Raw genomic sequence first — 14978 nt, 5'->3', positions numbered from 1 at the left:
TAACGAATATGCTTAATCCTATAAACTTCTGGGTAATTGTTAAAGGAAAAAAAACTAAAAAAAATGCTTTTTTCTCTATTTTTAGGTGTCTGGAATAGTAGGCAGAGCCGAGGTCCTTAGTGGTTGTTTCTATTTTTTAGGACTAATTGCGTTTTGTAGGTACGTAATCAGTTTAACTGGCCATTCTTTAAAATTGAGTTAGATCTCAGCCCCAGTGAGGGTTTGAGGTATGGTTTCGAGCCTACCAAAAATATAATATAGATAAACCTAGAACCTCTACATATGGTTTAACTTTTCGAAATTTAATATTTGTACAACTATCTCTTTTCAGATCTTTGCTATTTAAGGAAGACTGTAAAATTTGTATTGAGCTCTTGATAACAGTGGTCTCTTCGGCTTTGGCTCTATTAGCGAAAGAGCAAGGCGTAACCGTCCTCGGTGTTTGTATCGTCTATTTCGTTCTTGTTCCAATAAATTGCGGGTAAGAAACGATTTTAATCGATTAACAAACCCATATCTGGTCGATTAGAACTCCAATTAATCGCAAAAAACGACGGAAATAAATAAACAATCAGGAATAAATAGATTTGTTATCAACTTGGAATATTTACCCCATACTAACATCGGATTGAAGGAAAGGGGAAGGGCTAAAAACTTCGTTAAACCGTCAGCTCCTTCCACGCATCTCTTTGGTTATTCGAATGTATATAATCAGGGATAGATTTAATTTTAGAAGTAGGAATGGAGAACGGTTAGTATTTACTTCAGTCCTACTCATAGCCCAGTGTAAAGTTCCTCCCAACAACACGTAACGAAGAGTTTAAACTATCTTATTGGCTCACTTAAACTACGTTTTGACGACGTTGCTGACGGGGACGGCGAAAAATACGTAATTCCTTTCTACCTCTGTCGCTATGACCCGCCTCTTCTTTCATTCCCCTCCGTCCCTTGGAATGGGATCCGGGACTTTGACGCGCGCCCACATTACTCTGTTTTCCATTCCTACTTCTCAAATTAAATCTATCCCTGATATAATGTTTTTTGATAACTCTGTTGCGAAGCCCATAGGTTGCAAGACGCGTCGTTATCACGTGATTTCTAAGCTCAAATAAATTATGCCTGACGTCAGGATGACGGTTTCTACACCTCCTCTTTAATCGATCCAAACAGAAAGCCCCAGAAAACGGCCCTTTAAAGATTCCAAGTCGAAGAAAATGTATTAGTGAAATAAGTAATTCGTGGTAGGTAGGTAGCGAGAGCCATCTAGCTTTTATTTGAATTAAATAAAATGAAATTTCGAATACCTTTACTGAACTATTGTTGGTACGTTAACTTTTACCATGGGCCAAAGAAAACTAGAGGACAAGATTATTATCATAACATCCCACGTAAAAATGAAGGCTTTCGTCTCTCTCAGTGGAAGTGTAGTAACGCTGAAGTCAAGTCCTTTTATCGGTCCATACTTTTAGAAACGCAAAAAAAGACTCTAGACAGCACTTGGAAGAATTTGCTTTCAAAGAAATAAGAGTTAGAAAAAGAAAAGGCGGACGACCCTTTGTACGAAAATGGAACTCGAGGATTTCCTCGAGATCACTTACTCTTCTTTCTTCTTCAACAGAAAAGTATGAAAACCTCTCTTAAAGTTCACAAATCTCAGAGTGTGAATAGGAAATATCTTTTAATTTCGATTGACCTTAATATACCATAGAATAATACCGATCTTAATTTACGTCCCTCTGCGCGTCTAACTTTAAACAGTGGCTAATTCACTGAAATTAAATTTAGATATTACGTCCGTTGATACAGGATGTTTCCTTGTGGCAAAATGTCATTGAAGACTCAAAATTTATTTTAATTGAAAATACGCGTTAAAGGTTTAAACTTCTAAGGAGGTTTTCATTCATTTCTGCTCTCAGGAGCAAAAGCATCTCTTTTTCTGTTCCGCATCCTTCTGAACCCTCTCCAAGCCGGAAACAACGAGTTTTCCAACAGCTGCAACATCCGAGAGTTGAGATTGGAAAATAGCACCGAGAAGGAGGCAAAGTATTCTTTCAGGGGCTTGCATAAAAAAAGGAGAAATACATTTCTTTCGTTTTTCGAGAAGCAGTTTTAACTTTATTGAGAGTGAAATATTTTCGGAATAGAAATGAATTTGGGACTACATACATACCCAGCAAAGAACGAAGTGTGTGTGTGTACGATGGACAACTTTCTTTTCCCGGATACTTAAGGAAATTCCTTTGATCAATATTAGGGTTACAGTTACGTCGTTGACTGCTAGATATTTACCACCATGGAGTAGTATTTAAGGAGAACCTAGTTGTAATGTAACGCGCTTATAAGAAATGTATTATTTTAACCAGGGATAGATTTAATTTTAGAAGTAGGAATGGAGAACAGAGTAATGTGGGCGCGCGTCAAAGTCCGGACCCCCTTCCACGAAACGAAGGGGTATGAAAGAAGAGGCGGGTCATAGCGACTCAGGTAAAAAGGAATTACGTATTTTTCGCCGTCCCCGTCAGCAACGTCATCAAAACGTAGTTCAAGTGAGCCAATAAGATAACTTAAACTTTTCGTTACGTGTTGGAGGGAGGGGCTCTATACTGCGCTATGAGTCGGACTGAAGTAAATACTAACCGTTCTCCATTCCTAGTTCTAAAATTAAATCTATCCCTGTTTTAACTCTAATAAAATTACTCCATGGAAAATGGCATTAGAAAAACACTTGGGACTAAAATTCACGCCTCTTACAACAAAATCCTTGAATTAAGGTTAAAAATTTAAAAATGATTTCAGTTCGAACAATGAATCGATATTTAGTAAGTTGGGGGAATGCGCTTACTAAAAATGGGAGGAACTAAAATGAGTTGGACAAAGCCTGGCTTAGTTTTCGAGAGGAAAAGACTCAAACTGAACGTGAGAAAAAGATGAGGGGAGAGCAAACAGAGCGGATTTTGTTAATTGTTAGTTCGTACGGGTCCTTTCTTTCCTTCCTTTCCTTTCCTTCCCCCTACTACAATCTTACTACCTAACCCTCTATTGGCTTTTTGCGGTTCAGCAATACGAGACCCTGATTGGATTAATACAATTTGGATGTCGTTTAGAAATTCATTTCTGAACTCAGAAGCCCAAGTATTAGGTTTTGTCAAAGACAAATAGATATAACTGAATGTTAACGCGTAGTTTAACGAAATTATTTAATTATTTTTAGATTTTCGTTTTGACCGCCAACTTTGACAAATACGCGGGTTTGATCTCCCTGATCTACCACGAGGGGGCATTATATATTATTTCGTTGACTCAGAAGCAACTTACTGCCTGTTATTTCTATTTGCCTTTGATTGTTGGTTTCACATATCTATATCTATATAAATCAAAGTCCTGACTGACTGACTGACTGACAGACTGACTGATAATCAACGCCCAGCCCAAACCGCTTGCCCTAGAAGGCTGAAAATTTACAGGAACGTTACTCATAAGTAGTAGGCGCGTACTAAGAAATATTTTTCCAATCCGCCGCCATCTTAATAAATGGTGCCCAGAAATGTAAAAAATCGTCTCTATGCAACAAAGTCCGCGCGTTTGAACCGATTTCACAAATATTTAGTACACTGGTTTCCTTTAACCTATAGACGGGCTGAATGGTCTTTTGGGTTCAATTTGTTGTCATCTTTTTAAATGGCGGCCAGATATTTAAAAACCATCTCCTCATGAAAAGTAATAAAAAATGTCCCGACGGGCTGACGGGCAACGCCGAGTGCCTTCGATTCCAGGGTGCTACAAAAATATTAGTCATCAGTAAAATCTACCCATTCTTTATAACATATTGATGGAAGTACTAATTACACGCGAGCGACGCCGCGGGTAACAGCTAGTACAAACATATTTTGGGTTCAAAAAGCTAGCTCCTATAAAATGACCTTCCAACCATCTTGTTATTATATATAAATTCTGGCTTTTTGAAGAACAGATTCAAAAGAGTATACAGGGTGTTTCCAATAAATCTGTCATAAATGAAAGGGACCAGGTGTTCTTGTCAACTTCCTACTCAGTTTAACCTAAAGAACACGCGCCCTTTAATTCATGACAGACCTATCTGAAACCCCCTGTATAGTGTTTGGCAGTACGGGCGCGAACTATGGTACGGTGGAGGTTTGGTGGTGCGGGCGGGCAGAACGGGAAACATTAAGCGTGGGCGGCTGCTCGTTTGCCGGTTTGTTCGATCGGTGGAGCTAGCAAAACTCCATTGGCAGCGCCGGGGACTCCATTAAAGAGCTTTCCTTTAATCTAATCACCCGTATCGCGGAGATTACAATCCGATAGGATTCGATCGAGCTAAAACAAAAGGAATTTTCTATAATAAGCTTTGGGCGCGCTAAAGCGATCAATGAGTGCCTCTCAAGGTGCTTTTTCAATCGACCATTTCGATTTCTTTTTATAGCTCAAAATTGCGTCCGTTTTAGATCAATAGCATAATTTAAAGTATCTTCATCCGTTCATGGATTCAATAGGTCCTTTTCAAACGTCGAGCCTCGTGTTTAACCACATCGGTATGTGGATAAAAAGACCTTAGATATGCTTTCGAAGGAAAGACCTTCTGATAATGTTCAGGCCCTATCTATTTTTTTTATTTTTTTTTCTCGGGAAATATTAATTACTGAAACTCTAATTGCTGTCAGCACAAGACGTTGTTACCGTCGTACAAAGAACAATTTTATTTATAAATCATTAGGACTTACAGTCTTAAACGAGGGGCAGGCCACTCAGTGTAAAGGCAGCTGTACCTTTGTCTGTACAAAATGATTACGCGTAATCCGTAATCGGTGTACAGTCTTAAACAAATAGACGTAGTGGTAAATTTTCATACTAATGTCTAATAATTGTTTATTTCCCATTTCCTTTCAATTTCTACGATGCCTTTGATTCGGATACGAGTAGTTCACTTTACTCCATTCCGCGTTCATGGCATGATAAGCGACTTCTAACAGTGTTAACAGCGGTAAGTAAATATAGTTATTATCACAATAAAATCAGTGATTGTTTTAATATACTCACGGGGTAGATTTGACCATGCAGCACATGGGTAATTTCGTATCGTGTTTTTATAATGTTGCTTAGTCTTAATGGTAAATTAGCGCCCTTTATATCTCGATCCTTATCGTCTGCTCTTTGTTCTTACCTTCGTTACGTTACGTTAAAATTAACCGTCACTTTGTATTCCCCGAGGCACTGAAAGAAGCTTCTCTAACACTTGACAAGGCTTTTGTTTACATATACCTTGTAATAAACGAAAACGATTAAGAAGGTACTGGCACTCGAAGTAGCGAGATATAAACTTCATAGATATGTTTATACACCACTTTATGGAACTATAAAATTCTCTCTTAGGAATAAGTCAGTTGATACGTTTAATTCCACCTAAGCACCTAAGAAACACGAAAGCCCTTTTTTAAGTAATGTACCTACACTTTTAATTCCCCGTTAAAGCGTCCTTGACCTAAGTTTCTCCTATAATTTTCGCTTAGCGGAGCTCTAAATTGCCACATTTCCTTTCCATTAACGTGAGATGTTGGGCTCGACACTGTTCTTGCTATCGTGAATGAAGTTCTTGGCACTCGCGTACTTGTTTTAGGAAACGTTCAGAAGAGGGGAGGGGGTCAGTTACTTTCGTCCGCTTATGTTTTCCAAGAAGTGCTATCTAGTTTACTAGGGAGAAGGTATAAATTCGCCACATTTCCAGCTTTATCTCCAGTCCAAACGTAGGTCCGGAGTTAATCCCCGCCTCTAAATTACAACCAGCATCTCATTGGTTCTTGAAAACTCCCGTCAGCACGACGCAAATATCGAAAATTACTTATTTTCCGACTGAGGAGAAGCGAAAAAGCCCGGCCTCATTTTACGTCCCCCCTTGTATTTTGAAAGGGGGACTGGGACTGTGCCGCGCGAATACTTTGGCATCTTATACCTTCTCCCTAATAAACTAGATATCGCTTCTTGATTTTACCTTAAGTTTCAGTGAATGCGTTTTTTCTTAGGATAGTCAAGGAAAACAAAGAAACTCCTAGACTTATACTTCACCAAAATCCATTACAAGGATACCGATATCTTTCTTACCTTTTGAGCTATTGGGAAATGACACCCTTTTACAAAATATCGTCTCCATCCGCTGTCAAATGAAGGACTATTGGGACGATTATAGTGTCTATTTACGCCTATCACGTGACCTGTTTAGCCCCTGACCCTTAAAACACACGGGCAACCCCTAGTTGGCCAATATTTTGAATCCTCAAAAACAGAAACTATCCGCCAGTAAACGAAAATAAAAAACTTGCTGAAAGGAGGAAGTAAATTTATAGTTCCGCGTAGCTAAAACCGTTCCGTTATAAATTACTCGAGTTTTTGAGTGTTCTAAGCCAAAGTTGAGCTCCTTTCTTCCAGACCGGAAATAATAAGAATAAAAATTCTCGGGTGTTTTTAGTAGTAGGAGTGGATGGATTCGGTCTGCTCTTTTATTATAAATCTTTTATGCAAATTTATTTTTTTTTTGTCAAGGAGGTTCGGTACTTTTATTATCCTTTTCGAATTTTTCCCTATGTCTTTCGTTCAGGTTGAAATTACAGTGCTTGGAAACCTTAACCTTAGTTTCTTGATACAGTTAAGATAGTGCAATGCCTTCTTTCTTCGTAATGTAACTTCAAACTGAACCTGAATGTAGCTTCCTCCTTCCGTACACCGTTTTTTATTTCTGACTTTTCTCGCGCGTTCTCTGATGCGGCATATCCGATTCATTATTTCTCGCGCTGCTTAATGCTTTGCCAGTCATGGGTCGACGGTGTCGAGGGGCATGGCTCCAAAAGAGTCTTTAAAAGTTGTCTTCACTTATTTTTCGAAGGAGGGTATGTTTGTCTAGAGACAATAGATAAATAATCTTTAAGGGGAACGAAATTGCATCTGTTTTAGATGAAGTTGGTTAACATGATAGACCATTTCGATGTAAGCAAGAACAGATTCATGCTGTTAAGAACATAGGGCAATAGCTTTATCCTCTGGTACCATCCTCGCATACCTGGTTGAGAAGATTCGTCTGCTAATATTTATGTCACGTGTTTAAAAGCATGATTTTCTATAATCTATACTTGCTGCAGACCGTCAGAGATGGCGGAATGGAGTGACGCAAACCTACACAAAGTATGCTAGGACGGGGACAGAATATCTCGTGCCCTATGTTCTTATGAGCATGAATCCGTTCTTGATATAACTAAGAGGCAATGACACGGGGGTAAAACATTGCCTTCCATCTCGCTTTTTGGCGCCTGCGCTGTTGTCTATTTGTACCATGAGAATGCGCAGAGATGGCAATGTATCAACCCCCTTGTATGTCCCGATATTTAGGGTTTTCTACCCCCTTATTTGCTTGTCTATAAAGCCAAAGGATACCAAATAAGGGTTAGTTAGAAGATAAAGTGTAGATATTATTCCTTCACAATAGAGCTCGAACCGACTTTCTCTACAGACCTCTCTCTTTCTCTCTCTCGCTCTTGACTATTCCCACTTCAATTTCCTCCGTTCCTCCAAGTACCATCCCATATTTTTAAGTTAAAACAAACCACAGTGGAAGGTCATATCAGGGCCTTTTTATAAGGCATTGTTTTCACTTTGAATTTAGCTTCGACCACGGTATAATTTTACGTTGCAAAAAATGTATCTAGGCCCTTTAGAAAGAGAAGACGCAGGGAAAGCGACGATCTTGAAAATAACAGAATTTTGTGACAAGGAGTTTATCACACTATCGCTGTTTTTCAAGTTGCGGCTGCATCTCGGGTACGCGTACTACTTGAGGGGCGAAGCTTTTTTTTGTGTGTCAACAGATGTTTCTAGCACCATACTTTACGCGTAAAATAGGACCAACAATCTTTACAGAGCCGTATTCCAACCGAAACACCATTATCGATGGATTTCGCTTTGAAGCCTTCTTTAACTTGGGCAAATTGCCGATTTTTCTTTAGATTGAAGGTTTGCGTGAAGCGTTTCGTATTGTTACGTTTTATATCTCTATATATTTTAAGAATCAGACCTTTATCCTGAACTGTATTGGATAAACGAGATATTCTTTACGCGCTTGACTGACCCTCCATGTATATATTAGTTTTTTTCCTCTCCTTCTCTCATATATTTCTTTGATTTTCTTTGCACGCAGCTCGCGTGTTTGCTCGCGTTTCGAGTGTGGATGCTCTCTGGATCACTGCCTCAGTTTTCCGATCAGGACAATCCGGCTGCCTGTTCACCCTATATATTGACTAGGTAAATGCTGCTTTTTTTCCAGAAAACGAAAGTCTATATATACCTAGTTCTTTTATTAATTTGATAAGGCATACTGAAATATTATTTGCTTTCGAAGTTAATTCAACCAAGGATGGTATAGTTTTTAAAGGAAAAGTGTAACGCGACATTACGGAAATACTTAATTGCTCTTATCTTCTTTAATATTGTAGATAGAAACATAGTTCCAATTGATATATTCGATTATTAAGTTATAGCAGGGATAGATTTAATTTTAGAAGTAGGAATGGAGAACGGTTAGTATTTACTTCAGTCCGACTCATAGCCCAGTATAGAGCCCCAACCTCCAACACGTAACGAAAAGTTTAAATTCTCTTATTGGCTCACTTAAACTACGTTTAGATGACGTTGCTGACGGGGACGGCGAAAAATACGGAATTCCTTTCTACCTCTGTCGCTATGACCCCGCCTCTTCTTTCATACCCCTTCGTCCCGTGGAAGGGGTCCGGGACTTCGACGAGCGCACAGATTACTCTGTTTTCCATTCCTACCTCTAAAATAAAATCTATCCCTGCGTAGATAGAAACATAGTTCCAATTGATATATTCGATTATTAAGTTATACCAGAAGGGGATAATAGAAGAAGGATGACACTCTGTATCCTCTTAATGCTTTAGTTATGTAACGCCATTCTTCCCAGGCTCACCCTTTTAGTTTGCTTTCCCGCTCATCAAACTACAAATGGGCATCGCACCGTAAGGTGAATTCTATAATTGTTTGGCACTAAATCCCCAGCAATCATCCCACAAACCTCGTCTTGACGTGGGACAAAAATGCACAAGCGCGTCTTGCCAAATAGTTAAGCGCTTATAGAGTAATGATGAGGGAACTATTTATCGCGTATGTGATTCGATTTAGTAACCTTGCTCTAAATTTTCCGATGTTGGGAAGAGTGACGTTACACTTACCCCGCTTTGTGGTAAACTTCTCTCGAAGAGAAGTATTATGTACTTCTAGTTATACGTACGTTCGATTAAAAAAGAATATATTCAAACCCGGTGTTTACCTTTAAGACAGCAAGGTGATAAAAGACTATTTTACCCCCAGACTTTTGGAAAAAGGGTCTTTTAACTAATTAACTATTGCTCTTTAACATTAACTTAATTTCTTTACCGTTCAAGGTTCTTAACCTACAGCTACTTGGTCTTCTTCAATCTGCAACTCCTCTTGTCTCCGGTATTCCTATCATACGACTGGCAAATGGGTTCCATTCCTCTGGTGGAAACAGCGGGGGATGCTCGGAACGTGGCAACTTTACTAACAATGTTGGCTTTTCTAGTCCTTATTCGTAAAACGAGTAAAGTGTATAAGGTATGTTATAACCCCGTAGCTAACTAGCCACGAATAAAAGGTTATTCCCTTTGTCATTTCAGCTTCGAAACCGACGCGCTCTGGTTTTATCATTGGCCACACTTGTACTTCCTTTTCTACCAGCTTCCAATCTGTTTTTCACGGTTGGTTTCGTCGTAGCCGAGCGAGTTCTTTACATCCCGAGGTAAATTATTATTAGGGTAATTGTAATTAAGTATTTTAAATGGTAATTTATAAAGAGGGTAAGTGTTTTAACTAGTAATTTATGAATAGGGTATTTGTGTTTAAGGATTTTAATGGGTTATTTATAAAGAGGGTAACTATAATGAAGTATTAACTTATGAATATGTTAATTTTAAGTCTTTTAATTAGTAACGTATGAATATGGTAATTGTAATTAAGTATTTTAACTAATAATGTATGGAGAGGGTAATGGTAATTAAGTATTTTAAACTGGTAACATATGGAGAGTGTAATTGTACTTTAGTATTTTAGCTGGTAACTTACGAAGTATATAATTGTAATTTAGTATTTTAGCTGGTAACTTACGAAGTATATAATTGTAATTTAGTATTTTAATTGGTAATTTATGAAGAGTATAATTGTAATTGAGGATTTTAATCTGGTAATTTGTTTAGAGGATAATTGTTACTAAGGACTTACGAAGAGGGGGTATTATTCTTTCAGTGCTGGATTCTGTATACTTGTGAGTTACGGTTTGGACCGTCTTCGAGAGCAAGGTTGGCGTATCGCCTGGATTGGACGAATTTGCGTTTGTTTTCTTCTGTTTTTCTTTATCGTTCGAACAATACGGAGGAATCACGACTGGGCTTCGAGGGAAGCTCTGTTTCTGTTAGTAATTATTTTACGTTTCTATACACTCCTGTTATTAGAGTTTAAAAAAATTCGCGAAAACTAAACCGTACACGTTTTCAGTAAGTTCAAAACTCTATCAGATCAATCAATCTTTTAGCATTAAACCGCCCGCGCGAGTCTCCTTTGCTCGATCGATATCCGTAACACTTCAAATTCAACTCTCTCCGCTCGGAACTTCCCCAACCTACTTCCTACTTCCTATTTGGCTCTTTAGAACCGGGGATTATCGGCACATACAAGCTTAATCCCACTTAATCGTCGCACGACAGAGATATAACTGATAGTCCATCGGATTAAACGTCAAATCGTGTAGCTGTAATTGCGCTGCAATTGCGACGTTACTTGAACCATCCATGGATCTTGTAAATATTCCCTATTTGGGATCGGAAAACTGGGAGTCATTTCTTTGTCCATACAAAAATTTAATAGAAAGGGTTTTTCTGATAAGTCTGCATCAATTAAGGGGGTGAATTTGAGTCGAAAATGTTCCATGACATTTTGCCCCAAGGGCCACTTTATGGTATATCAAGGTCACTTCTAATTTTTTTCCAGATCTGGTATAAAAACGGTACCTCAAAACGCCAAGGTTCACTACAATTACGCCAATCTTCAAAAAGATCTAGGCAACTTTCAATTAGCAGATCATCATTACCGCATAGCAATAGCGTATGAACAACATTCTATAAAGCCGCACCCCCGCGTTGACGCGAGATTTACATATAATATCATTATGTCTATTTACAGTCTTTGGCCCGATCACGCCAGTGCTCATAACAACTTGGGGACAGTCTTGAATAGTCCCGAACAAGCGGAGAAACACTTTAAATTAGCTTTATCGATAAATTCGCAACACGCTAGGGCTTACTTTAACCTAGCAAGCTTGTACAGGTTAGTGACTGTCCCTACAGAGGACCGAATTAAGTTCATAAGATATGTTCGATAAGTTTGTCACTGGTTACAAACTGGAGCTTTCCATGAAGTGACGTAGATGAAACGTCATTGATTCACGTAAAGCGACGCCTAGTGAGGCGCTGTCTAAGACTTAGTACAGATTAAATAGGTAGATGGACTGTGTTGATAACTCTCACTTGTCGTTCTCGAACTAGCTCTCAGTAAGTCTCTATCATTTCGTAGTATAGGTAGTTTCATACTTAAGAACATATCTTATAAACTTATGGTATTATAGAGTTACGCAAAATAGCCCATATTATAAGTTACTCAAACAATTTCACATTAAATTAATTTAATTTACTTTGTTTAAATGTTTTAAACTAAACAGCAAACAAGGTCAATTGGAGCTCCCAGTGGCTCTGTTACACCGTTCTGTGGATCTGGAACCAGATTTTGCCGAGGCATTTTCATCCTTAGCTTTGTTATATACCGAATTGGGAGACAATAAACAGGCAGAAAAATTTTACAAAAAAGCAATAAATCTGGACAATGAAAGCGCCGATTATCTAAATAATTTTGGAATATTTTTGCAGAAAATGGGTAAGATAAATAACCTCAATTTTTTTAAACAAATTCTTATTTTGTAATACAACAATGTTCAATATTATGCGAAAAAATTTCAGTTAGTTCATACTTATTCTTACTATGTTATTTATGGTTTTCTGGCGTAGTATATGTATATGTAAGTAAAAATCAAGAGGTAGAGTAGTCGGAATCCAATTAAGGAAAAACTCTGGTATTCGTGTAATGGTACGGACGTTCCGAGGGGTTAACCACTCAGATAACCGGATCAGAAACATAAGGGCTTTTGAAATAACTCGCGTAACATTTATAAGCGGGTATAAAAGTATATAAGGCTTTTAGCTTAGCAAGTAAAATGATCAGTAGGTGGCGTTGTACTCCTCCAAATTCAAATACGCCTTTAAAATAAATTTTGACTATTTTAAAAATACAGTTTTTCAAATCACGTGAGTAGCCCCTTCAAGTTAGCAAATTTAATACGGTTTCAGAGCTATCGCGGAGGGAGTCAAAGAAAACTTTGATTTTTCAGATGAAAAATTTGCATGTTATTGCGTTTTCGAATGCAGGGCGAGTGGAGGAGGCAGTTTCTCAATACCAAAGGGCGATAAAGGCTCAACCGAATCACACAGCGGCTTTAGTCAACGCCGCCAGAACACTCAAGTCACTCAAGAACTCGCTCGAGGCTGAGAATCTTTATCAAAGGTAAGAAACTAAGGCACCAGACAAGTAACAGAACCCGTATAAGTTACGAGAACGTCAACCAAGGTTTCCACGAGGACAATCTTAAATAGAACTGGATTACGTTATCTTTCAACTTTTGTTCTCAGGTTTTATGTGGGTTCTTAAACAGAGTTATTTGAGTTTAGACGACGAGGAGCTTGATTAAGGGAACTAACTCATTCCGTTGAATATTTTACTGGAGAAATCGAAAATGGTAAAGGGCCTTTGCGCGTGCGCGACCAGCTGATGTTTATGGTCGATGGCTTTGAGTTCCTTATAGAAAATAATTATAAACAAGATTCGATATGATCAGAAGTATATAATACTTCTCTTCGAGAGAAGTGTACCTTCCACAAAACGGGGTAATTGTAACACGATTTTTGCCAACATAAGAACATATAGACTAAAGTTAATAAACCGAACCACATACACGATAATTATTACCCTAGTAGCGTTTAACTATTTGCCAAGGCGCATGCGCTTGTGCATTTTTGTCCCACGTCAAGACAAGGTTTGTGCAGGGTTGACTGCTGAGGATTAAGTACCAAACAGTTAAATAATTAAAATATTAAGAGGATACAGAGTGTCATCCTTCTTTCATTATCCCCTTCTGGTACGGTTTAATAAATAACGCTATTATTAGGTCCGCGTATCTGGCTTTCTACTAATCCTACAATAAAAATGAATGACATTTTTATCTTCCTTTCTGCCTTTGCGTTTTATTCATCCCATGGCCAATTCAAAGAGCCCTGTCTCTACAAGAAGATCCGCAAATCATGGATAACCTCGGCGTACTTTACCTAAGTTCGGGACGCATTGCCGACGCCAAAAAGTTGTACAATACGTTAATGGAAAAATTTCCACATCATCAGGATGCCAAGTGTAGATTTGTAAGAGCATAATGATAGCCACAATATTTTAGGGTTAAGGAAAATGAATGTTTCTTTTCAAGGCTCAAGTGTTGATTCAGGAGAGAAATTTTAACCTCGCCGAAAATATTTTAGTTAACCTCACAAATTCCAACTCCAGCCATCGTGAAGCCCTCCACCAGATGGCGGTGCTTCACACGGCGAAAAACCAAACGACAGAGGTCAGTTATACCTTGGTGGAGAGAGGTGAAATGGAGTAGCAATATCCATCCCTATAACGTAGCCTCTGTACCCCCATCTACGGAACGGGCAACAAAGTCCTCCCAGCATCCTCAGTTCCTCACTGGCGTTTAGATAACGTCGACAATGCCCTCTGTATCTTAAAAATAGAAGCTAATTCATGAGAAGTAACTTCTATTTTTGAATGACTCAAGGCGGCAGCACTTATCAATCCCTATCAAAGATAAAGGCGTGCGCAAGGTACTCTGGGAGACATTCATGGCCGCACGTGGCCCACGAACATTCTACTCCATCTCAACTTTCTCCACAAGTGTGGATCGAATTAGTTAAATTTAATCGTTAATTTCAGGCTCTCGATTTCATATTACGAGCCCTGACACTCTGTCCTTTAACGGAAAAGACATGCGCGCAGCTACACGTTAAACACGGGGACATTCTACGTGACCTCAATGCCCTTGACGAAGCTGCCGAGGTAGGAATATTAAGATTGTACACGTTTGGGTGACAGAAATAGTTTTTTTTTTCTGAGCTAAATTTTCCTTCCTCTTTTAGAGCTATCTCCTCGCTATTAGCTTGGAATCAAGCATAACTCATGCTCATCTAAACCTAGCTGTGATTCGGCACTTACAGGTAATCCTATTACGAAATATATATCCCACTGTACTTCGGTATTACAATTATTCTTTTTTGTAAAAACCTGCGCACGTGCTTACCACGTGATGTATCTATTCTCTATTCAAATTGCGTTTCGTCGTGTTTCTACATTCGTGTCGAACCAACTTTGGGGTTTCGCGTGATGTCCTTATACACCTGTACAGGGAAACTACGCCGAAGCGCTTGTTCACTACCAAGAAGCGACACTTTTGGATCCGCAAAATAAACTAGTCAGAGAAAATAAGGAAAAACTTCAAAAAACTATTTTTCGTACTTCCCGTTCGTGTAATTCCGCCGTACAAGCAAACGCGTGCCGTCGCTGGTGATTACTCGATTATGATAAACAGTACAGCAATACGTAGATAAAATTAAACAATGACCACACTGTTTCTATGCAATCTTCTGTGAGATGAATAAAAATTGAAATTGGTAAAAAAAAATTGTTTCTCTTCTTCATATAAACAAAAAAGTATGGTAATAAAGAGAGGTTACGCT

The 14978-nt window shown here is 38.6% G+C and overlaps 1 protein-coding gene across 1 annotated transcript in view; it reads left to right on the top strand.

Annotated features, from left to right (window-relative positions):
* Nucleotides 1–14923, top strand: part of LOC149625153 (protein O-mannosyl-transferase TMTC1-like) — a 67707-nt gene extending 52784 nt beyond the window's left edge. The window contains exons 3-18 of the mRNA XM_089851928.1: nucleotides 86–159; nucleotides 332–481; nucleotides 4939–4999; nucleotides 8198–8301; nucleotides 9462–9651; nucleotides 9714–9835; nucleotides 10339–10503; nucleotides 11080–11193; nucleotides 11272–11415; nucleotides 11807–12018; nucleotides 12567–12702; nucleotides 13466–13610; nucleotides 13673–13810; nucleotides 14179–14301; nucleotides 14382–14459; nucleotides 14648–14923. Of these exons, the coding sequence (XP_089708054.1) occupies nucleotides 86–159; nucleotides 332–481; nucleotides 4939–4999; nucleotides 8198–8301; nucleotides 9462–9651; nucleotides 9714–9835; nucleotides 10339–10503; nucleotides 11080–11193; nucleotides 11272–11415; nucleotides 11807–12018; nucleotides 12567–12702; nucleotides 13466–13610; nucleotides 13673–13810; nucleotides 14179–14301; nucleotides 14382–14459; nucleotides 14648–14809 (2118 nt within the window). The 3' untranslated portion in view covers nucleotides 14810–14923. The remainder of the gene's footprint in view (nucleotides 1–85; nucleotides 160–331; nucleotides 482–4938; nucleotides 5000–8197; nucleotides 8302–9461; nucleotides 9652–9713; nucleotides 9836–10338; nucleotides 10504–11079; nucleotides 11194–11271; nucleotides 11416–11806; nucleotides 12019–12566; nucleotides 12703–13465; nucleotides 13611–13672; nucleotides 13811–14178; nucleotides 14302–14381; nucleotides 14460–14647) is intronic.
* Nucleotides 14924–14978: the final 55 nt, after the last annotated feature.

Source organism: Phalangium opilio, unplaced genomic scaffold (assembly GCF_054372755.1).
Source record: "Phalangium opilio isolate 3A_F unplaced genomic scaffold, DU_Popi_V2 ptg000105l_1, whole genome shotgun sequence".
Lineage (NCBI taxonomy): Eukaryota > Metazoa > Arthropoda > Arachnida > Opiliones > Phalangiidae > Phalangium > Phalangium opilio.
Note: the sequence above shows the minus strand (reverse complement) of the source record. Positions and strands in the feature narration are given on the sequence as shown.